This window comes from Vulpes vulpes, chromosome 2 (genome assembly GCF_048418805.1).
Source record: "Vulpes vulpes isolate BD-2025 chromosome 2, VulVul3, whole genome shotgun sequence".
In the NCBI taxonomy this organism is placed as follows: Eukaryota; Metazoa; Chordata; class Mammalia; order Carnivora; family Canidae; genus Vulpes; species Vulpes vulpes.
The window spans coordinates 49,762,043-49,788,125 of NC_132781.1; the positions used below are offsets into that span (position 1 = coordinate 49,762,043).

At 59.6% G+C, this 26,083-nt stretch overlaps 3 protein-coding genes across 45 annotated transcripts in view; 2 read left to right on the top strand and 1 right to left on the bottom strand.

Annotated features, from left to right (window-relative positions):
- The window catches only part of ADAMTS13 (ADAM metallopeptidase with thrombospondin type 1 motif 13), a 30,443-nt gene extending 23,727 nt beyond the window's left edge, over positions 1-6,716 (top strand). For 12 of the 42 annotated variants that reach the window (XM_072748177.1, XM_072748190.1, XM_072748179.1 and 9 more), the window contains 6 exons: positions 887-1,069; positions 2,866-3,070; positions 3,674-3,983; positions 4,549-4,695; positions 4,984-5,160; positions 5,464-5,970. In XM_072748177.1, the coding sequence (XP_072604278.1) occupies positions 887-1,069; positions 2,866-3,070; positions 3,674-3,983; positions 4,549-4,695; positions 4,984-5,160; positions 5,464-5,834 (1,393 nt within the window). In that variant the 3' untranslated portion in view covers positions 5,835-5,970. Of the gene's footprint in view, positions 1-886; positions 1,070-2,865; positions 3,071-3,673; positions 3,984-4,548; positions 4,696-4,983; positions 5,161-5,199; positions 5,971-6,239 lie in introns of those variants that run through there. The other 30 variants (XM_072748183.1, XM_072748185.1, XM_072748193.1 and 27 more) reach the window with 8 other exon arrangements.
- Positions 6,717-7,063: 347 nt separating this feature from the next.
- Positions 7,064-17,603, top strand: CACFD1 (calcium channel flower domain containing 1). 2 transcript variants are annotated; one of them, XM_025981955.2, is made up of 5 exons: positions 7,064-7,288; positions 10,587-10,659; positions 12,084-12,209; positions 14,751-14,858; positions 15,349-17,603. In XM_025981955.2, the coding sequence occupies exons 1-5, from the start codon at positions 7,168-7,170 to the stop codon at positions 15,437-15,439; spliced, it is 519 nt and encodes a 172-aa protein (XP_025837740.1). In that variant the 5' UTR covers positions 7,064-7,167; the 3' UTR covers positions 15,440-17,603. The 2 variants fall into 2 exon arrangements, with proteins under 2 accessions (XP_025837740.1, XP_072604312.1); XM_072748211.1 differs by lacking the exons at positions 14,751-14,858; positions 15,349-17,603 and adding an exon at positions 12,672-13,274 and having other exon boundaries at positions 7,092-7,288.
- Positions 17,604-17,674: 71 nt separating this feature from the next.
- On the bottom strand, positions 17,675-24,976 carry SLC2A6 (solute carrier family 2 member 6). Its single transcript, XM_025982048.2, has 10 exons — positions 24,693-24,976; positions 24,058-24,220; positions 22,826-23,032; positions 22,185-22,284; positions 21,446-21,657; positions 20,868-21,020; positions 20,119-20,227; positions 19,809-19,994; positions 19,458-19,603; positions 17,675-18,824 (listed from the first exon to the last, which is right to left on the bottom strand). Exons 1-10 carry the CDS (start codon positions 24,782-24,784, stop codon positions 18,669-18,671), a joined length of 1,524 nt encoding a protein of 507 aa, XP_025837833.1. The 5' UTR covers positions 24,785-24,976; the 3' UTR covers positions 17,675-18,668.
- Between the last annotated feature and the right edge of the window lie 1,107 nt (positions 24,977-26,083).

Consider the following 26,083-nt stretch of genomic DNA (forward strand, 5'->3'; position numbering starts at 1 on the left):
CTGGGGTGTAGCCTCTGATTGAGTGCTGGCCTCCTTATTGCGGGTGGGAGACCCAGGCCTTGGTGGGGGTGGGGGGGTGGGGGCAGGTGCCACTTGATGTTCACTGTGTGGGGCTGGACCACAGCCACCCCATCCCCCTGCCTCACTCCAAGAGCTGGCCGGCCCCCAGGCCCCATCCCATCAAGGACTGCAGTCCAGAGCCCTGCCCTGCCAGGTGGGCCCCTTCCCAAGGAGACAGGTAGTCCTAGGCATGCATCCTTAGAGGTGGCATCATCACCTTCCTGTAAGCTCCTGACCCCCAGTGCCCTCTCCTGCAAGAGTGGGTCACACCGGTGTCTTAGAAGGCTGTGGGGGATGCTGTGGGCACACGTGGCCGATGGTTCACTTGTCATTGCTTGCTCTTTACTGAGGGCCTGCCATGCCCAGGTGTGGTTCTGGCAGTGGGGCTGCAGCAGTGAGCACCTAGCCCTGCCCTCCTGGACCAGACACCAGGGGTATTGGGGAGATGGAAGAGAAATCAAACAGACAGGGAGACAGAGTTTGACAGGTGGTGCTGGTGTGATGTGGCAAGCACAGTGGGAAGGAAGATTGGGAGTGCTGGCCAGGCCCTGTCCGGGCTGGGATCCCTATGGGAGACAGACAGCTTTGCAGTCCCCCTGGGGTGCCCTGCCTTTCCCCCGTCTGCCCTTTGAACACATCAGTTTGCCTTCAGCTTTCTGTCTGTAAAACAGGCCCTTCTGAATGTTCTCCGTCCACTGTGCCCAGCTGCTCCATGGAGATGTAAGGGTGACCCTCAGAGGAAGGATCCCTCCAGGCCCTCTCCAGTATGGGGAGATGAGGGGAAGCCCTGTTCCCTTGGGTCCCTCCTGACTCCAGTTTGCCCCAGGTGGAGGTACAAGCTGGCTGCATGCAGTGTGAGCTGTGGAGGAGGGTTTGCGCAGAGGATGCTATATTGTGCACGGGCTCACGGGGAGGACAAGGACGAGGAGATCCTGCCAGATAACCAGTGCCAGGGGCTGCCTCGTCCAGAGCAGCAGGAAGCCTGCAGCCCAGATCCCTGCCCACCCAGGTCAGCATCCCTGAGGTGTTGGGGAAGCAGCCTGAGGTCCTGGAGTGTGCAGACACCAGGCCAGTTGCCGTGGGGCTTATTATAGGGTGGCTCTGGCCAGGGAGACAGTCCTTGGGAAGCAGGACTACTGGCAGGCTGTACCAAGTGTCAGAGGTGACATTCCAACAAAATGCAGGTGGCATGGCCCGCTCTGATTGGGGTGAAGGTGTGGGGAGGGCTGGAGAACTTCCTTGGGAAAAGGCAGGGTTTCAGCGGAGCCCAAGGATGGTCCCAGCTGGGGTGTGGGACAGAAGAGCTCAAGCCAGCAAGGTCCAGAGGTGGGGTCCGAGCCTCCTGAGGAAGAGCAGACAATCGCCCACCTTGTTCACAGCTCCATGGCTGCGTCCTTGTAGTTTTGCACTTTGACCAATGAAATGCTTTACTGTATCATCGAAAGAGGCAAACAGACACCCATGTGCCACCACCAGGTTTAACAGATGTGCTTTATTGCCACATTTCCTTCATGTCCTTGGCTTTAAAAAAACACACCATTCCAGATAAGAATTCATTTAAATTAGAAGCCTTAACTCATCTGTGATATCTTTGGGGGTATGTTGCAAAGTAGGGAGCATACTTTATTTCTCCAGATTGCTAACAGAATTTCCCCCAGCCGGCTCCATTATCACGTCCTCTTAGATCCTTGTGTGTGTTGGGATCTGTGTCAGGGCTTTTGACCCGATTCTGCAGTTCGCAATCCCCCATTGATCCCTATCCCAATATCAGACTGTTTTAAATACTGTAGCTCTGTGGTTCATTTACCACCCGCACCAGTGTCTCTTGGCTTCTTTGCTTGTGCTAAAGTCCCTTGGCCATGCAGCACATTCATCTATATGGGATTTTATCTGGGACTTGTATGGGAATTTGACATGCATGAGGTCTAGCTCCTCTCTGGATGTCACTGTAGCCGTGTCCTCCTTGATATTCTGGAACACATGCTCCTGCCTCAGGGCTCCTGCGCCTACCTTCCCATTGTGTGAATGCGTCTTCTCTGGATATCCTTGCAACCAGGCTCTGCTCAAAGCACCACAGCAGCGAGGTGGGGAGTCCTGAACAGCACACTCTACTCACCCCAGGACTCTCGGCGCTGCCTGACTCTACCACTTAGCATTTATTTCTTTATCTGCTGTCTCTTCCTTCGAGCCTGTGGTTTCTCCACGAGGGGTTATTCTGCCTTCCAGGGGACATGTGGCAATGTCTGGAGACATTTTAAATGCCATGACTAGGGAATGGGGGTGGGTGCTAGTGGCCTCTGGTGAGTGGGTGGAGGCCAGAGGTGCTGCTGAACATCCTACACTGCACAGATGGCCCCCACGACAGAACCACTGGCCCCAAATGTCAGTGGTGCCGAAGTGGAGAAGCACATGTGTTCTGAAGGGTGGCGTGGGGGGCTTGGTCTGGTTCACTCCATTTTCCTAGCGTCTAGAAGAGTGTCAGGCCCACAGAAGGCATGTGTTTGAGAGGTGGCCTCCCAGAGCCAGGAGGTGGCACAGTGTCACCATTAGAGCCTCAGGCTCCAGCACAGGCTCCCTGGGTTCGGTCTCAGCTCTAAAAAATGTCAGCTGTTACCATTCATTGAATGATTACAAGTTAATATGGGCAGAACTGACCCACGCCAAGATTTGTTTTCCCTTCTCCTGGGGCATGTTTTCCTCCATCCCTGTTACTTGGAATCACCAACCAGGAATGGTGAGCCATTGATAGGAAGGGCTCGCTCTTCCTGGGCTCAGGGCTGCACTCTGGGTCTTTTCTTCTTGCAGGTGGAAAATCATGTCCCTCGGCCCATGCTCAGCCAGCTGTGGCTTTGGCACTGCCACACGTTCTGTGGCCTGTGTGCAGCTCAGCCAAGGCCAGGACATTGAGGTGGATGGGGCAGCCTGTGCGGCTCTGGTTCGGCCTCAGGCCAGCATCCCCTGCATCCTCGCCTATTGCACCTACCGGTGGCATGTCAGCACCTGGACACAGGTAAGTTGTGTGGTTGGGGCTGGGGCTGGGGCTGGGGCTGGGAAGTGCATCTGCTGAGGGTCCTCACACACAGAACCCTGGGGGCTCTGATTGTGATCCCCTGAAAGGAGGGGGCATGTGGGGTAGGAGGTCGTTGGGGCACCCAGAGATGGAAGACACAGCAGGGCCTCGAGACCCAAGGGGCAGGTCTAGCCCAAGGTCCAGAGACACCAGAAGATGAAGGGGAAAGGTAACTCTGTTCCACACCTTGCTTTTCTGGTGTCCTGTGTCCAGCACCTCACAAGGTACTAGAAAGACAAAGGTAAATAAGGTTAGGTCTCCTGCTGGGTAAGCTCACTCGTGATGTAGAGGGGTAGAAGAGGCAAAGTAGCCAGCCACCATTGGTGTCGGTCACAGGACTCTGGGCATCCAGGTTGGGTAGAGGTGGGAGCTCAGATGAGGACAGGGTTGGAGCCTCAGTCTCCTCACCTGTGGAATGGAGAAACATGCTTGCCTCCTGGGCTGTGCAAAGATTAGATGGGATCATTCCTGGCCAGTGGTCACCGCTGCCCCCGATGCCCTCTGGCAAGGTCAGCCTCAACTTCCTTTCCTCTTTCCTGGCAGTGCTCTGTCTCCTGCGGAGATGGCATCCAGCGCAGGCGTAAGGCCTGCCTTGGACCCCAGGCCCAGGCACCTGTGCTGGCTGACTTCTGCCAGCACTTGCACAAGCCAGCCACCGTGCGGGGCTGCTGGGCCGGGCCCTGTGGTGGGCAGGTGACTCCCAGGCCAGCACCCAACGAGGAAGCCACTGCTCCAGACCAGGCCACTGCTGGTGCCTCTCCGGAGTGGCCTCAGACCCGGGCCCACCTTCTCTCCCCAGCACCCCCACTTCAGAGGCTTCTGCCTGGGTCTCAGGAAAACCCAGCTGAGTCCAGTTATGTTCTTCAACCTTTCTGTCTGGGTGGCTGGTTGGCTGGCTGCAGGAGGGGTGGGCAAAGGCACCACCACTGGGAGAGCTGGGACTAGCTCCTTGTGGAGACCCCTGGGGCTGTCCTGCGGAGCAACCCTCAGAACCCTGGGATGTGTGCGGCTGGACTGAAGGGATGGGCTCTGGAGGTGGTGCTCCGGGCTGGCCCTCTTCTCCCACTCTGTATCCACCAGCAGGGTACAAACTCACTTTTATTATCATCAAGGGAAGGGAACCTGTGTTTTCAGAGAGTCGGCCCCAGGTCTGTGGGACTCAAAGCCAGGCCCTACTATATATGCTGCCTCCCTCTGTCTGGAGCATCTTGGAAGCGGCTCTGTGCCCTGGATGGTGACACTTGGACCCATGCAGCTCCCTTCTCTGCCCTCAGTATGGTCTGGCTGGGCCTAGGAGGATGCCAGCCACTCCCCTGCCTGTCTCCCACTCAGCATGGAAAACTCCAGGCCCCGCCCTGCTAGGGATGCCCTGCCCACCTGGAACCTCTGTTCACCGGGGGCCCCTGTCGCCTTTCCAGGTGCCTGTGGCCGGCAGCATCTTGAGCCAATGGGAACCATTGACATGCGAGGCCCAGGGCGGGCTGACTGTGCAGTGGCCATTGGGCGGCCCCTGGGTGAGGTGGTGACCCTCCAAGTCCTCGAGAGTTCCCTCAGCTGTAGTGCTGGTACGTCTCAGGCCATGTGTGCAAGTGCTGCAAGTGCCAGGCCGCCAAGCACCAGTGAGCATGAGCCCACCCCGTTCAGGGCCAGATGTGCCATGTGCATCTCCACGCATAATCCTCATGCCCATCGCGCGATTGGCCTGGGATGCCCCAGATGATGAAACTGAGGTGGTGTCCAGTGACTTAGAGTCACACAGCCGGGAAGTGGGAGGGCCCTGCCCACAGCAGTGGGTCTACCCCAGGACACCTGGAGTGGGGGTGCTGGAGCCTCACTGCACTGCTGCTTTCTAGGGGATGTGTTGCTGCTTTGGGACAGGCTCATGTGGAAGAAGACGTGCGGGAAGCTATCTGGCATGACTTTCAGCTCCAAGACCAACACGCTGGTGGTGAGGCAGCGCCGCGTGCGGCTGGAAGGCGGGGTTGTGCTGCAGTACAGGAGCCAGCCTGCACCGGGAGCCCCCCACCGAGGTATGGCAAGGTGTTTGAGCCTCCCCCATATCCCTGCAGGGTGGCTGGATGGGCGCTACTGTTAACTGGCCGGCTGGCCAGGCAGAGGGCACCCATGGAGATGGAGGAAGACACCCCTGGCTCATCGACCCCAGGATGAGGTCCCAGCATGTGTGCTGCGCCCTTCCTCGCTGGGGCCTGGCAGTGACATGGGTGGACATGAGACCTGACTTTGACCACAACACCAAACTGCCCCCCTTCACTGCTCCCCTGGTGGTCCACACCCAGTCCACATCCAGTTCATCCACCTGCTCCTCTCTACAGAGTGTGACATGCAGCTCTTCGGACCCTGGGGGGAAATCGTGAGCCCCTCCATGGGTGCTGATGGGAGGAACTCAGGGGGCTGCCGCATCTTCATTAATGTGGCCCCACAGGCCCGAATTGCCATCCATGCCCTGGCCACTGATGGCACAGGAACCGGTGCCAGCTATGTCTTGGTAAGGCCAGGATGGGGACAGGACAGGTGGACTTTTGCTATGAATCTAGACAGCTGTCTCTGGGGATGGGAGCCAGGAGTACTAGAGGACCCCCCGAGTTTGCTCAAAAACCCCAAAATCATTAGTGAAAGAATGAGAGAGAATTTCCTCCAAGTACATCAACAAATGTTTCTTGAGCTCCTCACAGGAGTGAAATAGGAATACACTTTTTCTGGTGTAGACTGTCAGCTAGCCCAGGACTAATGCATAATTTTAGACCCCAAAAGAACTTTTCCAGAAGAGCGGGCTCCCCCCACAAAGTTCATGGGGGACTGTCCTCTGCAAGGTGTTAGCTCCCCTGTTGTAGGCAGCCTGGCTTCTGGAATCAGACAGACCTGGGCTCTGATCCCAGCTCTAACACCCTGGCTGTGTATCCTTGGGGAAGTAGTATAACTTCTCTGAACCCCAGTTTCCTGGTAGAATAACAGTGCCTTCCTGATAGGGCTGTTGTGTGAAGATTATATGTGATCCTGAGTGTATGATCCCTTGTATATCAAAGGCTCCCCGAATTCTAGCTAGTTATCATTTGTGGCTGGCCCTCTGGGGCTGGCCCTTTCCCTTCAGATCCGGGACATCCACAGCCTGAAGACGGTGACATTCCGTGGGCAGCAGGCACTCTACTGGGAGTCGGAGGGAAGCCAGGCTGAGATGGAGTTTAGCCAGGGCTTCCTGGAGGCGCATGCCAGCCTGCGAGGCCAGTACTGGACCCTCCAATCTAGAGTGCAGGAACCTGGCTGGGCTGAGCCCTAGCTTCCTCTCTGAGCACATACCTCCAGTGACCTGTGGGCACAGGGGGATGCCTCCTCCAAACCCCAGAAGAGAAAGGAAGGAGCCTGACATCTATGAGCACCTCTTAGGTGCCCGGTGAGGCCCGGAGGGTTGATTCTGGGCTCTGAATGCTCTCCAATTTGGATTCCCTCCAATCTTTATCTCCTTTAGGACTTCCTCCAACATGCCAAAGGCTGGGCGGTGGGAGGCAGGGACTGGACTCGCTGGAAAGGCAGTCTCCAGCCTCTCTACCAATAAACGGAATGTGCAGTCTGAGTAGCGTTTCCTTCCCCAAACCTGTCCAATCTGGCTTGAAAACCTATCCCAAGGCATTGCCTGGGTTCCCGGGCAGCGGTCGGGCTCCAGACCATTCTTGAGCCGCGCCGTCCCTAGCGGTCTTCCCCTTTGCCACCCAGGGTGGAGGAGCGGGGGCTGCGGAGTCAAGAACCGGCCAGACCCAGCGCACCTGTTAATTGCGCGCGCCGTCCGGCCGGGACGCTCGTCCGGCAGGGACGATCTGAGCGCCCAGAGCGCCCGGGCCGCGCCGCCCCGCCCCCTATGCTAATGAGCACGAGCCCCTCGGGCGCACCTTGCCCCCCGCCCTGCGGGTCCCGCCCCCTATGCTAATAAGAGGCCGCCTCTCCCACAAGGCAGCGCGCCGGGCCGACGCGGCCGGCTCCGGAGCGCTTTGTGAGGGCGGCGGGCTGCGCCAGACGGCGGCACCATGAGCGGCTCGGGCGGGGCGGCGGCGGCGGCTGTCAGCTCCGCGCCGCCGGCGCAGGACGAGGGCATGACGTGGTGGTACCGCTGGCTGTGTCGCCTGTCGGGGGTACTGGGGGCCGTCTGTGAGTACCCGGCCCGGGGGAGGGGCCGGCCACGTCGCCCACCGCGCATGCGTGCCCGGTCCTGCCCCTGCGGCGCGCCCCCGCGGGGAGGGGCTGCGGGGCGGGGAGGGGCTGCGGGGCGGGGCGGGGCGGGGGGCTGCGGGGCGCGCGCGGAGCGGACGCCGGTGGTTGCTATGGTTACTGGCCCTGCGGCCCGGGCTGTGGCGACCCCGGGCGGGGCTGGCGGCTCTGGGGACGTTCCGGGAGGGAACGCGAGCTCCCGCGGCCCAGTCGCTGCCCCCGCCGCGTGTCCCTGCGCCCGGGGCTTGGCGGGTCCTCCCAGATGGCGCCCGGGCCCGGCGCGGCTTCGCCTGCTGACCGGGGCGTGGGTGGGGGCGGCAGCCGCCTTAACCTTTGGGCGACGGTTGTAGATCCGTGGGACGTGCCAGGGGACGGGCGGAGAGGGGTCCTCCCCGTCCATCCCTCCGCCGGCCGCTCTGCCGCTTCTCCTGCCCCGACGCAATGCCCCCAGCGCCATCCCCGACGCACATCCTGACCTCTAGTTGCGGGGAAGCCGGGGCACATCCCCCCTCCCCGAAGGAACACGAATAGGAGGCAGACCTGCTGCAGAAGTAAGGCAGAGATCCTACGGCGTGTTTTCCGAAGGCAGAGGCGCGTCTGGTCTGTTTGGTCCGCTCTCCTCTTCTCTTCCCGTGGCCCTCAACTTTGGGAATTGCTGGAGCCGGAGAGGGCACCTGGCACAGAGGGTGGGGCGGGGCAGACCCCCATCCAGTCTGCCGGGGGAACACCTTGCAGGGTCCCCTGCAGGTCCCGCAGCCCTGCCGGGTGGGTGGATGCTGGAAGTTCAGGAGTGCGAGGTGGGAGTGTGCGGCTCAGGCAGGGCATGCCCTTATCCAGAGGTGGCCCCTGCGTCCCTGTCACTGGTGTCAGAGCAAGCACGTTTTTGCCTCCAGAGGAGAGACTGGTGGTTTGAGGTCAGGCTTTAGATAAGACCCTCTCTAGTTTGGTTAGCTATTTTCCTTGCAGATCAGAGTAGGGGGTCCTGGAGGGAGTGACAGTGGTCAGTGGGGGAGAAAGGAAGGGTTCCGACTGTGGCCTGTGGGCGGTCACCCTCCCACTGTCTTGGATTCACCATCCCTGCTGATTTCTCTAGGTCCTTAGGCAGTTCTGTGCCTCTCAAAGTGGGGTACCTGGGCCACCCCAGGACTTCATGGTGTTGGGGCTACAGATGAAGCACCAGGAGAAGCTCCTGACATTGCTCTCAAATGTCAGTTTCACTCGAAGATTGTGAGGCAGGGGTTGTTATGTAAATACCACATAAGGTATTTGTGTGCACAGGGTAGAGTGCAAGGCACCCAAGAGTTTTAGGGATGAGGGACACCTGGCTGGTGCAGTTGGTGGCATGTGAGACTCTTGATTTTGGGGTTATGAGTTCGAGCCCCATGTTGGGTGTAGACATCACTTAAAAACAAAATCTTTTTTTTTTTTTAAAGATTTTATTTATTCATTCATAGAGACACACAGAGAGAGAGAGAGAGAGAGAGAGAAAGAGGCAGAGACACAGGCAGAGGGAGGAGCAGGCTCCATGCAGAGAGCCTGATGTGGGACCCTATCCAGGGTCTCCAGGATCACGCCCTGGGCTGCAAGCGGCGCTAAACCGGCGCTAAACCGCCGCACCACCGGGGCTGCCCAAAAACAAAATTTTAAATAAAAAAAGCTTAGGGATGAAACAGGAATTCTGATAAGGGTTGCACTCTGGCTGGTCTCTTCAGTGTAGGGTTGCCCTCCTCGTCAGCAGGCGTCTTGGAGAGGCATTTATTCTGGGTCCCGACAGTCATCCAGAAGCTATAGCCTGGGATCAAAGAGGACTGTACAGGATGCCTCCCTCACTTAGCAAGAACTGGAAACTTCAGGGGGACGGACATCTTCCAGCCTAGATTGTCCTAGGACTCCTGGCTGAAGCTTCTGTCTGGGTCGAAACCTGGTTCTCTCCCAAGGTTGGCTGTTGGCAGGACGGAGCGGGGGAGGGTGGGACCTGGAGGCGAACTGCTAGCTGCCACAGGTGTAGGCCTCTGTCAGGTTAGTCCAGGCCCAGCTGAAATCAGGGCAGAAGCAGGACTGTGTTGGGGGTGCTCACATTTGTGGCCCTGGGGAACCTCGCTGCCTGAAAGCATACATGCCGTGTCCAAGGGGAGTACCACCTTCTTAGTAGGCAGAACGTACCTCTGTCATTCTAGGAGACCTTGGGGACACACGAGGGCAGTCCCTCTGCAGTTTGGGCTCACTTCATCTGGTTTCCTCTCCCACCACTGGTAGTCTGCATTGGGTTACCAGGGAAAACAGCCTGAGAATTCCAGGCCAGTCAGGGATCAAGTGCAGAGGAGCTGCTGCAAGTTTAATGAACTGGTTGCTAATTGCTGCCTGAGGGCTGAGCTTCCAGCCCCCCCCAGCTAAGGCCCCAGCTGGGTGCTGGGCTGGGTGCCAGGCTGCGTGCCAGCTGGGAGCCAGGGCCCAGAAGTGTCTGGCCAGCTCCAGGAATTCTGGGTGAAGCAGGGCCCAGAGGCAACTGGTTGTGTGCAGAAGCGGAGGCGAGTGTGGCACACCCTGCCTGTGGAGCACAGTCAGAAGCCCTGGGCCAGGCTCCACATTTGGGGCCTCAGGGCCTGGTATTCCAGGGGTTGGTGGGCTGGGCTGTGGCACTTGCCTGTGTGCAGGAGAGAAAACGGACCTACAAAAGTAACAAGAACATCCCCAGGGTTCCTCAGCTGGTGTGCAGGTCACAGCCGGTGTGGTGATCCAGGTCTCCCTGGTCCCAATTTCTGTTCCAAGAGAGGAGAGGCAGCCCTTGACCCAACCAAAATCCAATCCATGTTTCCTGCATCAGAGGGCTTCTTATGTGGCTAACCCTGTGAGTGGTGGTGCCTGCCTGGCCTGAATCCCCTAGACTCCTCTCTCTCTTCATCCTCAATACCTTGAGGTCGGTAGGGGTTCAGCTAGGGTTCAGAGGCCAGCCCTCCCAGCGCTAGATTGGACGGAGGGTGAGACGCCCTCTGAGCCCACCAGCCTCCAGCTGCACGCACACTTGCTCTGGGGCCTGGGGCAAGCTGCTTCACCTCTGTGAGCCTGCATCCTCACCTGGGGTGTGGGGCAGTTACGTTGGTCCCACTTGTGTCCGCTGGCAGAGAGGAGGCTTGCGGGTGCTGTGGGAGGAAACAAGTGCTGGGTGTCGGAAGGAATCCTTCCTGGCAGGCTCTGTCCCTTCTTCCCCGCTGATTCCTGCTCCTGTCTCGCTTCCAAGCTTGTGCCATCTCGGGCCTCTTCAACTGCGTCACTATCCACCCTCTGAACATCGCGGCCGGCGTGTGGATGATGTGAGTAGCCTTGTGACCTACTGTCTTGCCTGGTGGGGTTTGGGGCATGTGGATTTCTAGTCACCGGGCAGGTCTTCACCTCCTTCATACCCTGCCATGTTCCGTTTTCCTGATTCTCATTAGGGCCGGGCCCTGGAGGCACCTACCCAGGCCTTTATTGTAGGGCCAGAGTCACAAACATTTGCCGAGTGCCCACTGAGCCAGTCTTTGCGGGCACCATGTCCACTACCATGGGAGCTCTGGGGGCCATCAGAGCCAGTCAAGGGCTGAGTTGGAGGCTTGATGTCTGGTGGGGTTGGAGTCAGGTGCTGGGATCAGGAGCTCCAGCTGGGAGGTGGGCAAGCCACAGACAGGGCAGGTCAGAGCTAGTGCGGGACCAGGTAGTTAGAATGCCCTAGATGAATTCCCTGCCCACCTCGTGTCAGGATACCTTGATCCCATGGGAAGGGAACGCAGGGGTGAGCCCTGACCAGTGCAGCTCTGGCTGCATCTGACCCACCCAGCGCATGCGCCAAGTGGCTGTGCACCAAGCAGTGCCTGTGCCCGTATGGGACTTGGCTGGGGAGGGGCACAGAGATAGATGGGGTGCCCTACCCTCAGAGAACTCAGGCCAGGGGTGAGGCTTGCTGTGGTGGGGCCCAGAGGCCTGTGCTGGCCACAGGCAGTAGGGATGGGGGTGGGTCAAGGCGCTGGGCCCAGGCATCAGTGGGTAGAGTCAGGAGACTGGCTGGCTGGGTGTGGAAGGGCTGGGGGAGGACTAGGGAGAGCCAGGGCGAGTGTGGGCTGTGCAGAGTCCCTGCTTGGGGCTCAGGTGGGCACCTGGGGCACCCTTAGCTTGATTCTCTGTAGGTCATGAGGGCCCAGTGTCTGTGACGGTGACCCAGCCATGGAGAACACGAAGACTGGAGCAGACCCTCAGTCAGTCCCCACAGCCTAGTTGTTCCCAGCCCGAATATAGGAAGGCGGGCCGGGGTAGGGGGTGGCAGGGGAAGAATACTGCACAAAAGGGCTTGCTAAGCTCCCTTCTCCCTACGTGGGCTTTGTGAGGGGCAGCCTTCAGTGACTGTGGACGGACAGACCCACTCTGGGCTGTCCCAGTGGGCAAGCCACTGCTGGGGACAGCTTTCTCAGGGCTGATGGCCCTGTGGGTGACAGCAGTGATCATGCTAGTAGCTGAGTGGCAGTCCACGCTCTGCAAAGTGCTACTGACAGCAGTGCCATGATGGAGGGGGTCTTGTCTCCTTCAAATACCGAAGGATAAAGGGAAGACCGGAATCTCCCTCTGGAGCGTTCAGTTTGGTTAGGGAGGCTGGCATGTGGGCAGTGGTTCCGCAGAGGCCCCAAGAGGAGACGTGGGGGGCCATTGGGGACCTCCCGCTCTCCAGGCTCGTCAGCCTGCCGCCCTCTCTCTCTCTGCCCTCCAGCATGAACGCCTTCATCCTGCTGCTCTGCGAGGCACCCTTTTGCTGCCAGTTCATTGAGTTTGCAAACACCGTGGCGGAGAAGGTGGACCGGCTGCGCTCCTGGCAGAAGGCTGTCTTCTACTGCGGGTGAGGGGCCCCAGGGGCCGGGACGGCTCAGAGGCTGACCCCCAAACTCAGGAACCCCAAGGGCAGGCGATGGGTAGCAGCCAGCATGTGGGGCTGTTGGTGAGGATGGGCCTGGGTGAGCTTGGTGCAGGGTCCTCTGCACCACAATGGTGGCTATTGTGAAGTGGGACCAGTGGTGTGGTGGCCGGGGAGTGAGCTCAGCGCTGCAGTCACCTGCGCTGCAGACATGAGGGGCGGGAGCCCTGCCCTGCGTCAGAGAGAAGTGAGTGTGCCTGCAGCTCTGGCCCAGCCTCGAGGAGTTGTTAAGTACATCTTGGTAGGTCCACAGCGCGTCTGTGGGCAGCCTTTGGAGAGAGTACTGTCCTTACAGGTGCCCTGACATGAGGGCAGGTTGCAAAACAGAAACTGTCACCTTCCAATAGGCTTTCCTTTGATTTTCCCACTTTTTTTTTTTTCCCCAAGATTTTATTTATTTACCCATGAGAGACAGAGAGAAAGAGAAGCAGGCTTCCTGTGGGGAGCCCGACGCAGGACTCGATCCCAGGACGAAAGCAGATGCTCAACTGCTGAACAGTTGAGGCACCCCTGATTTTCCCACTTCTGACAACAGATTTGGTACACAGCACTGCCCACCTGAGTCATGAGGTTGAACCAATTTCAAGATGTCTGGGACTCCAGGACTGTGCCCTGGGCTGATGGCAGACGCTCAATCACTGAGCCACCCAGGGGGCCCTTGATCTTTATTTATAAGAAATGTGTTTTAAAAATACTAACAGAGATATACATTCATTAAAAATGATTTGGAAAATATTAAAGCCCCATTTCTTGGAACGTTTAGGTCTCTGTCCACTTCTGCATGGGGAGCCTTTTAAACCTGTTTCTTGGGACACCTGGGGGGCTCAGTGGTTGAGCATCTGCCTTTAGCTCAGGTCATGATCCCGGGGTGCTGGGATCAAGTCCCACATCAGGCTCCCTGCAGGGAGCCTCCCCTTCTCCCTGTGCCTGTGTCTCTGCCTCTCTGTGTCTTTCATGAATAAATAAAATCTTAAAAAAATAAAAAATAAACCTGTTTCTTACACAGCTCCATCCTAAGTAAATATGTATCCTGCTTTTTTTCACTTAATATCGTGATATAAACACTCACTTTCAGTACTACCACAAAGGCTTTATAAGGTTACTTTTAATGATGGGAATACTCATTCCACTGTGGACGTTGTGCTTTTCTTAAGTTCCAAACTGTGGTGCAAATCAAATATACAGTGATGTGCCAACATGTTTTCTGTGATGCTTTCCTTGAGATATGTTTCCAGGTGTGCACTTATGAAGTCAGAGAGCACAGTCATTGAAAAGGTTTCAGTACGTGACTGCTAAGAGGTTTTCAGCGTTTCCACCACCTCTCTACCCTCCCGGGGCCATGCACCGTTTTACAGTTGTGTCCGTTGTTTAGGAGCTGACCTGTTTTTCCAAATGTTTTTGCTAATTGCATTTTCTTTTTTGAAAATGGTCTAGTTTACTTTTTACCTATTAATGGGAGACATTCATTAATGGCATTTTACTGTTTTACGTTGCAAGTTCCTACATTTCCTGCAGTGAAGATTTTTTAATCCTTTGTTATATTTCTTGCAAATATTTTTTCAGCTTTGACAGAAGATTTTCCTCTGTGCTCTTCTTGTGTGTGTGTCATTTCTATTATGCTTTTACTTAGAGATTTTATAACCACAGTAAAACCTCACGATCACTTACTTGTCTGTTCTGGATAGAAAGTCAGGTGGAATTCGACTGGCTAGTCTGGTGGCCCAGTCTGACCTTCTTTGTGTACAGGGTGTGTGAGGGCAGGTGGGGCTGCTGGGCGGGCAGCCTGGCCCAGGGAAGCGACAGGACGGAGTGCTGGTCCTCTGGTTCACCCTAGCCACTGCCCCTGGTCTGGGAATCCCAGCCAGCGTGTGGAGTCAGCCCTGGAGACATTGGAGCCCGAGTGGACACCTGCCACCAAGTGGCACCAGACTGCGGTCAGGGGACCAGATGGAGCCAGGGCTACTCCTGCTGGGAACCTTGCAACTAGGAAGCCCCACGCCTTCTGCAGCTTAAGCTCTGGGATCTTTCTTAGACAGGGCTGGCTTTTCTGCAACATGAAGAGCTACCATATGTTTGGTGCTAACGTTGCTGATCCGGGCATTGTGTTGTGTAGTTAACACGGAGGAGTTCAGGAACTTGCCAAGTCACTAAGCCAGTAGAGGGTGAACTGTTTTAGGAACAGGGAGGGTGGTTGTCCCAGGGCTGTTTCACCCTTTGTGTGCCACAGACCCTTTCAAAGATCTGATGAAGGCTTTATGTCCTCTCCCCAGAAAATACAGAGAATTGTGCGGACAGGTGCATGGGTGTTTCTGAAGCCTGCTGGTGAACCCATGTCCAGACTGATTTCTAGGGACCCTTCCTGTACCTGGCTGTCTGGGAAGGGGGCCGGGGTTGGTCTGGGGAGCCTGGAGGTGGGGTGGCAGCCTCAGGGCGGGGGTACCCCCTTGACCTCTGCCTCTCTCCTAGGATGGCCATCATTCCCATTGTCATCAGCCTGACCCTGACCACGCTGCTGGGCAACGCCATCGCATTTGCCACTGGGGTACTGTACGGGCTGTCTGCTCTCGGCAAAAAGTACGTATGCCTTTCCCAGCCCCTGGGAGGAATCTGAAGTCTCTCAGGGAGGAAGGTCGGAGACAGGCCCCCCTTAGCCGTTTGCGGAAACTGAGGCACAGAGGTTGTCAGTGACTTTTGTCAGTGTCCCCAGGGTGTTCAGCTCTAGGGAATGAGAGCGAGAGGGTTCATGGGCTTCTGGTGGCCCGGCTGTACCTTGCTGCAGCTGATAGTGGGGATGGCAAGTCTGGCTTGGAGGAGCTTCTTCCTCTGCCCTCAGAGCCAAGACTGCAACTCTCAGTCCTTCTCCACCCACCATCCCAGGCAGCCTGTGCCACTCTTAGAGGTGATGTGTGTGCCATCGTAGCAACAGGGTCTCTGGGGAAACCAGAGGCCCAGTACTCTCTTCTGCAGGTCATGCCTTGGTCACAGGCCAGGAATCTGGTGGTGGCTGGGAGGGCTGTGTGCCTGGGGTCTGTCCTCACTGTGATGTGGACTCGTTCTTTCCCAGGGGTGATGCAATTTCCTATGCCAGGATCCAGCAGCAGAAGCAGCAGGCAGATGAGGAGAAACTCACGGACACCCTGGAGGGGGAGCTGTAATGTGAGCTTCCCGCTCGCCCTCTGGTTCTGTGTGGACACATCCTGCAAGGACGAGGCCTGGAGCATTGACCCCGAAGGACAGCCTGGAAGAGGAGCCCCTGCCTGGCTCCCAGCAGTCTCTGTACGCCTGTCCCTACACCTGGAGTCCTCTTCTGTCTTTTCCTCTCTATAGCTTGGTGTCTTCTGGCCCTGGACCGCAGCCAGCAGCAAAGAGACTGGCAGTGACAGCAGGTAGCCTCAGGGGTGACCCAGGCCACAGGACTGGAGGAAGAGCCTGCAGTAGCTATGCAGACAGCCCATCTGGCTCCACTTCTCACAGCTGGCCTGGCTTGGCCAGAAACAGGCTGCTGTGCACATTTCCAGAATTACAGCACTAGCAGAACCACCGGGGATCTGCTGAAGGCTTGGGAGGAACTTCCCCCGGAGATGCTGGGCCTGTGCTCAGATGGGAGGCATGTCAACCCGGGCCTGGGCATTGGTCAGAGGGGAGCCTCCTCTTGGCTCTCCAGGCAGGAACATACCCCGTAGGCTGAGCCACCTGGGCCCCCTCTGTTCACCTGCCATCGGGACAGAGCTGTGCCCTGCTGCCCAGGGTCTCTTACCACTGCCCAGGCCCCTCCCGACCTCTCTCTTCTCTGGGGAAGCCCACAGCACTCCCAGGATGCTCCTCGAGTACCCAGAACAGCAGCTTTGGCAGCGGGTAGACAGTTGGGTACTTGTCTCAGTTCCCTGGAACCTTGGACAGGCCATTCCAGGGACTTCTCACGGGCCTGGCCCATGCTCCCAGGTTCTCCCTGTAACCCCCAGGGCCTTGGTGCTAAGCATCTGGGGAGGGCAGGCTCTCCTCTGTCCCATGGGGCTCTTTTTCCGCCTGTGTGATGCGGTTCTGCCATGTTAGCCGTGGCCCAAGTCCGGTTATTAGGGCTAAGCTCGACCCACCAACATTCCTGCTGGCCTTCCCCCTACCGTGCCCTCAGGGAGCTTCTTGCCTTTGAGAGGTGGGTAGAGACCACAGCTGCCTCCACCACCATAAGCTGTCCCCACTGCTCCAGGTGCCAGGCCATCAGGGAACCAGGCCTATGCAGAGGGCCCAAGGAAGCAGCCCTACCTGGGATGTGCGCCATCTACCCCAGCCACCCTCCATGCCGTCGTTACTTGTGTCCACCACGTGTCTCTGCCTCAGCCCGCTGACGTTCCGCTCCCCAGACTGCCCCCCCACCCCCAGCTGCTAGGCCCATCCGATGGGGCCTGGCCTAGCCCGGGGGGCACTGGGGAGAGACAGGCTGGTGTGAACAAGGCTCCCTCTGGGGCCCAGCTCCCGCCCATCCTTCCCTTAGGACCTGGCTGTGCACCTGCTCACAGCTGGAGCTCAGCCCCAGCCCTGCTTTGTTGAAACCGCCCTTGGGCTGTGTCCTGATCTTTGCTTCCCAGAGGGAGCTCTCCTCTCTGGGGGCTTGTCAGTGTTGGACACCGGGAGCAGCAGTCACTGCCCTGGGGACATGTCAGAGGGCTTCTGGTCAGCAGAGGGCCCTGCTGCCTTCCAGAGCTGGCCAGGCTGAGCCCTGGGGTGGCCGGCCAGGTGGGACACGTGCCTTCAGGTGTCCTCTGGGACCATCTTCCTCAAACAAGCACTAGGTTCAAAGGGCTGTGAGCTCTAGACTCTCCAGGCGGGCGGGAGTGTGTGTGTGTGTGTGTGTCTGTGTGTGTTCTGTGTGTGCTGTGAACAAGACCTGTCTACCTCCCAAGAGGAGCACTCTTGGCTCATTCTTACCCAGGGAGTGGGACTCGGGGTCACCTGGGCCCAGTCCTCCTGCTCCTTCTGCAGGAGACAGGCTGTCTGTGATCCAGGAAGGTTGCACCTCCACCCTGTCAGGAAGTGGGGTGTTGGATGGGCCCTAGAGGCAGGGGACCCGGGGGGCGGGGGGGCGCTCCAAACCCTCCCACATGTGCCCAAGGTTCCCAGCGAGTAGAGCTAAGCAGTCCTGGAGTCTGTGACCATCCCTCGGTTTGAGGTGCTGCCCTGTGAGGAACAGCCATCGGGGGCAGAGGGGCTGGGCCGCCAGGGTCCACCCCGCCCCCATGGGTCTGCACTGTCTCCTTGGGGGCCTCATGTACGCTGTGTTTAGCTTGCATTTTGAGCAATAAAGCCTGGTCGTAGTTTGTATGCTTGCTCGCATGCTCTGCCTGTTACCTTCTCCCCTGGTCTCACAAACAAGCAGGCTGGGACCCCTGGCCTGGGGTTAAGTGCCATTTTATTGAGGACATTCTGTGCTCCTGGCTCGATCCCAGTCCGGTTCATGGCATCTCAGACCAGGGAAGTGGCTTGTCCAGGTCACATAGCTGGTAAGGGCCAGGGCCTGAGGGGCAGAGCCAGGCTCTCCCTCACTGGCCGCCTCGCCCCTCCTTGCTGCCTTACTGTGGACAGGAAGGGGGTGGCCGCGAAGAGGGCCTTGCCTGGGGCAGCAGGCCCTGGCTGCCTTGGCCTGCCTGGAGTTTGGGTCTAGCCAAACCTGGCTGCTGGGAGGCACCCCCACCTGCAGCAGACCTCAACCTTCTACTCCAAGGCCGATAGTAGCCTGATTTATTTTTTACAAATGGGGTGAACGTGGTTTGCAGATGGGAGCGCTGAAGAGTCCCATATTTCCAGAGGCCAAGTGGGTGCAGGAGGAAGTGTCTGTGCTGGGTCTTGTGCCCTGACCTGGGTGGAGTCCAGAATGTTCCCCAGTGCAGCCACAAGCCTTCAGAAGTGCAGATCTGTCTTCCTTCCCGGAGTCAAGTCGTTCTGTGGTACCTCAGAGGATCAGAACAAAACGGTGTGACGATGGCCCCGTGTGCCTGCCCCACATCTCTCCTGGTTACAGTCCTCTGTGGGGGTGTCCTCTGTGTACGAGTAAGGAACCGGGCCCCAGGTCACCCAAGCAGGGCCTTGTCCTGGCCCATGGGCCATGTGCTGCCCTGTGGCCCGTGGCTGCCTCCTCTGCCCCAGCAGGTCTTAGCAGATGAGCGTGCAACACGGCAGGCCGCCTGAGCTGGGACCCAGGCTGGTAGAGGTGCTGCCTGCCCGGAGCCAGAACGCACACCGTGGGGGTCCATCCTGCTGTTGTCCCGTCCTCCTGTGCTCTGTCTGATGGCGCACGGCTGCCGCCTCCCGGCCTTGGTGTGCAGGCTCCTGGCCAGCAGAGAGGCCCTGCGCCCAGTGGTTTGGCCCGCTGTGGGCAGGGACCCTGACCTAGTGCAGGAAGGACCTCCTCCCGGTGCGGAAGAAGGACTCGATCTGCTCCAGCGATCGGCCCTTGGTCTCCGGCACACAGCAGCCGGTGAACACCAGGCTGGCCAAGCAGATGGCAGCAAAGAAGAAGAAAGGCACATGGAGGCCAAAGGCATTCTGGGGACATGGAGGGGACACCTGGTCACGTGGAGGTTCCTGGCCCTTCTAGTCCAGCTAGCCTTGGGGGCCTTCACCATATTCCCTCACTGCCTCCCACAGGAAATGCAAATGCTTTAGCATGGCCCTGAGACCCTCGAGGTCTGGAGCAGCCTCCCTATGGCACTGGGTCCTAGGACTGCCTCCCCTAGGCAGTGGCCTGCCCTGGCTGGAGCTCTGCCCTCAGCTCTCTCCCTGGCTGCTTCATGCTGCCACCTGCAGGAAGCCTGCCACTACAACCCCACAGGACCAAGCTCTTGTGCTGCTAGAGCCACCCCACGTGTCCTCCTGCCTGGCCCCCACCTCACCTGCGCCTCTGCTGGGGCTGGGCACACTGCAGAGTTCCTCAGCCCTGCCCTGCCCCACTGGCTACACCAGGGTAGGCACTGGCCCCAGAGGCCTGTCAGGTTTCCCTCCTGGGAGCGGGGAACATGATTCTGGCTGGCCTCAGGGCCTGCGGGGACCCCGGCTGAGAGACCCAGACAAAGGCCCAGCTGGGTGGGCAGGGTGGCCCTGTGGCTGGCTCGTCCTGGCCTAGAGGGCCTGTGTGATACCCAGAGGACTCGGCCGAGAAGCCTAACCCTCGTTACTCACCACCACCAGCAGGAAAGACTTGGTGAGAGCAAAGGCGGTGAGCCAGCTGACTAGCACGCAGAGCCCCGAGGCCACGCCACGGGCCTGCAGGGGCAGGATCTCCGACATGAGGAGCCAGGTGATGGGCCCCCAGCCCATGGCGTAGCCTGCCAACAGAGGGGACAAGGGGCCTCTTCTGCCTCCACTGAGCTGCCGAGACCGCCCCCCTCCAAACACCCTGACAAAGCAGGACAGCAGCACCCCACCCCTGCCCTAGCGTGTCCCCCACATACCTAAGCAGCAGATAGCCCCCTGCTAGCTGGCCATCAGTCTCCCAGAGCCCCATCCCCGTGGTGGCACTGCCATACCCACCTGTGATGAAGAGCATGGTGGCCACCAGGGGCACCAGGGTGAGGTAGCTGGAGGGTGTGGCCAGGGGCTGCTCTGTGCCCCCCAAGGGTATGCTCTCTAGGCCCATGGTACTGTTGGGGGTCAGAGGCTTCGGGCCAAAGTGGACGTACAGCCCCACCGTCAGGTTGGCAGCAAACATGATGGTGGCTGTGGACACACAGGTGGCCCTCGGGGGCCAGGACCCTCTAAGCCAGGGGCTTCCTCTGCAGAGCCCCTCAGCACCCTGCACCCTTTGGGGGCCAGCAGGTGCAAGGAACAGGCCGGTGCTCACCTGAGACGAACAGCAGAACCTTGCGGCCAGCCAGGTCCATGGTGAGGGCAGCGATCAGCACAGAGAAGAGCCTCACAGCCCCCACAATGGCTGCGTCATCCTTGGGGGGCTGCAGGGAAGAAGCCACCAGGGCTGAGGGGCTCCATCTGCTGTGCTCACCCACCAACACGGCCCCCAACAAGGGGCCACAGGGTGCTCAGGTCCTAGGCCATGGCTGCAGCTCTTTTGGAGTGCTGGGCTGCTGAGTGCAGACCACGTGCCAGGCCTTCCTCTGGTCCCCTGGCCTCACCTGTGGGCCCTTTGGGCAGGGCACAGGTGCGGTGCCCACCACCGAGCCCAAGGCCAGCACAGAATCCAGGCGCCACAGTGACTGGGACTGTGCTGTCACTAATCTTTCAATCTCCTCTCCCGCTGAGCCCGGGACTGGCCAATGGGGGCTCACCCTGTTATCTCCCTTCTACAGAGGCGGAAACTGAGTTTTGGAAGGAAGCGACTTCCCCAGTGAGTGACCGATACCCTGAATTTGGGGTCCGTGGCCAAGGGCTCTGGGTTCCTTTGTGATTCTGTATATTTTCAAACACCTAAGTTTACTTACAGACGTTATTCTGAGAACAGATGCAGGGAACAGAAACAAATTTAAGAGACTCTAGGGTGCTCCCCATGGCGCATGCACCCCTGACACGTGCTCAGTGAGGGCCGGCCTCCATGGATGCTGGGGGCAGAGCTGGGGTGTGGGGCTGGGCTCTCACCAGCAGGATGGCAGTGCTTTCGAAGATGGGCTGCAGGTAGACAAGGATGGGCGTGATGCCCATCAGCTGCTGCAGGAAGCGCATTACCAAGGCAATGAGGATGGGTCGGTACATGTGGGGGTTCCGAGCCTCAGCCCATGACATGTGCGTGCTCTAGAAACATAAAGCTGCCACTGAGGGGGCTGTGCCGGCCCCTCCAGCAGGTACCACCCTGCCCTGGGCTGCATGGGGCCGGGTCGAAGACTCCCTCCTCCCCCCCCCCCCCCGGAAAGACCCCTGTGCATGGAGGCAATCTGGGCCACAGACTGGCCCGGGGGACCTCCGCCTGACCCCAGGCACTTGGATAAGCAGGTGGGACAAGGCAGATTTCTGCTTGTCGGTATCTCTGGGTGCCCAGAATGGCGGCAGCATGGAGCTTGCGCTCTGGGGCAGGTGTGGCAACATCTCCACTCCCCCTCATTCTTGGAGGGGAGAGCAGCTCTGACTCCTGTTCCCTCCCCAGGAGAAGCAGCCAAAGCACAGACAGGCCCAGAGGCTGGCCGCAGCCACGCAGACCTGCGCACCTGCCCCCCCCACACCTGTCTCCGGACGTTGTCCTGGATCTGCTCGAATTCCCAGCGGATGTCGGTGTCCGCCCCACGGAGCCAGGCCAGTGCCCGCAGTGCCTCCGTGTCCCTGCCCCGCGAGAGTAGGAAGCGGGGTGAGTTGGGCATGAAGCTGAGCAGCAGGATCATGATGAGCACAGGCCCTTCCCCGGCCACAGCCAGCCAGCGCCACGGCAGCAGGAGGCCTGGGGGCGAGGAGGAGGTGAGGAGCTGGGATCTGGGCTGGACAGAGTCCCCTCCCACGGAGCCCTCTGAGCAATGCATCTGTCCTCAAGGGCTCGTCCCAGGGCCACCTCCTAGAGGAAGTCTACCCTGGTTGCCCCAGAAGTGGCCATGGGGATTGCTAGGCCCCTAGCACAGGGCCCAGCACACAGAAGGAGGTCCTTGCAGGGTCTCAAGGGCTGTGGCGGGGTGATGTAGGGGTAGCCTGAACAGACAAGGCCCCAGGCTTCTACCTGCAAACCCCCACTCCATCTCAACCATAGGTGCTCTCATCTCCTTTCTAGATGGACTTCCCATTCGACCAGAGAGAGACAGGGCATTGCCTGGAGGTACACAGCACAGCAGTGGCTAAGCAAGTACCTTGTCTCCCAGCTCAGGGTTTGTTTTGGGGCACGTTCACTCCCCTTCCACCCCTGTCTGCTCAGTAGCGCCCTGTCACTCCCATGCCTGCACGCAGGAGACGCTCAGTGCTCCTCTGGAGGATACTTGCCGAGTGCGTACAGGGACAGAGATCCGAACACGGCCATGAGCTGGGGTGTGGCCCCGAGGGCCCCACGGACTCCTGGAAGAGCAATCTCAGACACGTATACCTGCAAGACACATCGGCCCACCCAGGCCGGGCTGAGATGGGAGAGGGGGCCCTGCTGAACCTTGGGAAGTGAGTAGTCGGGCCTCCTGGTGGCATTGTGGTCCTGATTGTGACTCAGCCCACTTCCCTGTCAGGTGGGCAGAAGCGCTCAACTGTGAAGTAGCCTGAGGCTGGGAAGTGAGAGGCCCATGGGCACCCAACTCTACTCCTCCCAGGCATCTCTGGCCCCTGTTAGCATGTGTGTAGCTACAGGAGGAGTCCTAGGGAGGGGAGAGACTTCCCCTTCCCTCATTGCTCAATGCAGATTTTCTCCTGTTGAGCAATGTGCCTGAGTGTCGGGAAATGGGGTGGAAACCTCAAGAAGTCCAGACTCAGGTCAGCTGGAGATGTGGGGACAGGTCAGCCGCCCTGCTGCAGGTAAGCTGAGGCTCCCGGGCACACAAATCCCCCCCGGGACCAGGGGCCTCGAGGGCCAGGAGACTTAACTGCATGGTGGTCGGCATGGCACTGAGGCAGGGAGGGATGGGCAGTCCTGGCCTTACCGGGATGCAGGCCGCTGTGAGTCCCCCAGCGAAGCCTGTCAGCGTCCTCCCCAGCAGCAGCATCCAGAAGCCGTGGGCACCTGCCATGAGCGCGTAGCCAGCTGCTGAGGGCACAGCTGAGAACATAATGCTGAGCTTCCGGCCCAGGAGGTCATTGAGGACCATGGCGCTGAGGCCCCCCGCTGCTGCACCCAGTGTGAACACAGACTGCAGGAAAGGGGTGCAGAGGCAGACATGTGTGGGCACCCATCGCTCCTACCCACCCCACGAGCCCAGACTCAGCTGCTTTTCCTGGCTGATCATGACATCTTTGCTTGTGGGATCAGGCCCTGAATAGTAGGGAGCCTCCTGTCTTTAGAGGTGTGCAACCATCACGTGCACAACCATTTGTTAGAGACGCCACCATGGGGAGTCTCACTCTGAGGAGTGTGTGGGGCTGTGCGTCCACAGTGGTTCTGTTCAACTGAACGTTTAAATGTCTGACACTATAATAATACAGCTGTCGGGAGAATTCTGTGACCCGAAACCACTGGCATTTTTAGATTTGGGGGTTCTTGGATTCCCTGTGGAGTGGAGTGAGTAGGGTCCTGTCAGTGACTTGGGCACATCACTTGGCCTACCCAAGCCTCATTTTCTCTAGCTGTTTTATGGGGAGAGAGGAGTATCCACCTCATAGGGTTGGCCCTGGACTCAACCAGCTCCCACACCCAGTGCCCAGCTGCACCCCCGGCTCACACCGAGTGCTCAGTACACACGGGGTGTCATCTTAGCTACTCTGTTGAGATTGTTTGTTTGAAGCCCCTAAGATCATCATTCTAGACTCCTGGGACTCCTGGAGCCTCTGCTCTTCCCTTCTGTGGGCCCACGCTCTGTTCTGGAACCCTCCTTGCCCTAGCCACTGCTTCTTTCCATTGGCATCTAATGCTCCTGCCCCCCCCATCATCCAGGGAGGTGCCTGCTGTGCTGTGGCTGCCCGGCTGTGCGTGTGGGGGGCCTGGGGCAGCAGGGAGGCCTGGAGGGCCACCTCTTCACTCGCTCCTTCCCATGCCTTCTTAGCTATCACTTCCTCCTTCTATTTCAGAGCAATCATTTGGCCTCACTCACCCACTGCCTGGCCTGCAGCCTGGCTGGATGGAGGAGGGGAAGGACCAGGGCTCAAGAGGGCATCCCAAGCTCAGTGGGGCCCTGTGCACCCTGCTCTGCCCGTCTCCAGCTCCAAGTGTGCCTCTTACCCCAAACCAGGATGCCTGGGCTTTGGTCAGCTTCAAGTCAGGGTCCAGGGAGTGCTCCAAGGCAGGAATGACAGGGGACGTGTAGACCAGGGCATACCCGAAGCTGAAATTGCCCAGCACGGCAGCAAAGGTGGCCAGGAACACCCTCTTGTTCTGTGGGGCCCTAGTGGGGGTGGGGAGCAGAGGGATGAGGTTTGGAGTCCCTCCTCCCCTTGCGGCTGAGAGGCTGCCTGTCCCGAGCCCAGTGGCCGCAGGCTCAGGCTCTGAGGGCAGCGCTGGGCGGGACTGAGGGCTCCCAGGGCTTGAGTGTCCTTTCACTGGGAAAATCCCCAGGACACTTCCCAAAGCCCATTCCCATGGCTGAGACACCGGGAAGGAGTGCTTCTCTCTAGAAGAGGAGCCTGGGTTTCTGCTGCCGGCTTCGCCTCTCAGGCCAGCAAGCCCCTTGCTCTCTCTGGGCTTCCCTCTCTCACCCTACCTGAGTCATGTGGGGGCTGGGCCTCGGGCAGCGGGCGAGCACGCCTTAAATAGGACTCAGGTGTCTGGGGTTAGGGGAGGCCAGCGGGCCTCTGCCGGACTCTCACGGAGGTCGGAGGAGGCCCCCACCCGCAGCCCGCATGCCCGGCGACTCTCACCTGCCCCGCGTCCTGTCCCCTGGCGACGGGGACGACTTCTCGGGGAAGGTGTCATAATCCGGGCCCTCGGCTCCCAGCAGCGGCTCCTGCATGGCCGGCCCTGCTCGCAGTGTGTCCGTGCGGCCGCCGACGGCCCGGGTGCGGGTGCCGGTGCCGGTGCCGGGTGCCGGTGCCGGTGCCGGGGACAGCGCGGCCGGGAGACGCTCGGGGCAGCGGCGGCTCGGAGCATCCGGCGCAGGCTGAGCTCCACCCCTCGGCCGCGATTGGCTGCGAGGCGGCCCTGCGGAGCGGGCGCCAGCCAATGGGGCCGCGGCGAGCGGTGCGGATGCGGGATGCGGGATGCGGGATGCGGGATGCGGGCGCGGGGCGGGGCGGGGCGGGGCGGGGCGCGGGGCTCGGCCGGGCTTTCCCGGGGCGCGGGGCTCAGCCGGGCGGGGAGGGGGCGGGGCGGGGCTCGGCCGGGCGGGGGGGCGAGGGGCGGGGCTCGGCCGGGCGGGGAGGGGGCGGGGCGGGGCTCGGCCGAGCGGGGAGGGGGCGGGGCGGGGCTCGGCCGGGCTTTCCCGGGGCGCGGCGCGGGGGACGGAGCCGGGCGCAGGCTGGGGCGCGGAGCTCTGCGGGGCTTTCCTGAGGCTCCGACTGTGGGGCGAGCCGGCGCCCAGTGGGCGTGCCGCGCACCTCGTGCGCCCCCGGGGCGGGTGTGCTGCCCTTCAGAGGGGAACCCCGCGCCTGAAGTAAGAGGCGCGACAGTCACGCGGAGCACGTCCGGGTCCGGGTCCCAGGGGGGCACCAGCAGCGGTTGCTCCTGCAGCCCCACCACGGCCCAGCGCCTCCAGGCCGGAGGAAACCGCCCGGGGGAGGCGAAGCCCACTCCCAAGGTCACACGGAGAACACAGGTCTCCCACCAAGGAAGGCCTTGCGCTTTGCCTTCCCGGACTCCCTCCCTGCCACATCGTGTGGCCGCTGGGCCTGCCCCTCCCCTCCCAGGGTGACGTGAAAGCATCAGACAGCCCGAGGGTGACAGCCTGACGGTGTGTGGGCTGAAGGCCCAGGGAGGAGGGGGCGGTGGCCCCAGTGGCAGAGAGTTGTATTTTCCCCACTTCTGGCCCTGACTGCAGAAATAAACTGGGCTCGTTGAGAATCATCCATGTCAGATAAAATTAAAGTATAAGAAAAGCCGAAACTGAAGATTTCCTGGAGGCTTACCCTCAAACAGTAACACAGTCACGGTGCCAGCTCTACTTGCGACCTTTTCAGAGAGGGGCTGCCTCACGTCCTACTGTGCTGCATGATGTGCCACACGTGCTTTTTTAACTGATCCTTTGTTGTTGAGCATTCAGGTTATTTCCAAATTGTACCTATTAAAACAGTAAGTCGTTTGAGTTTTTTTTTTT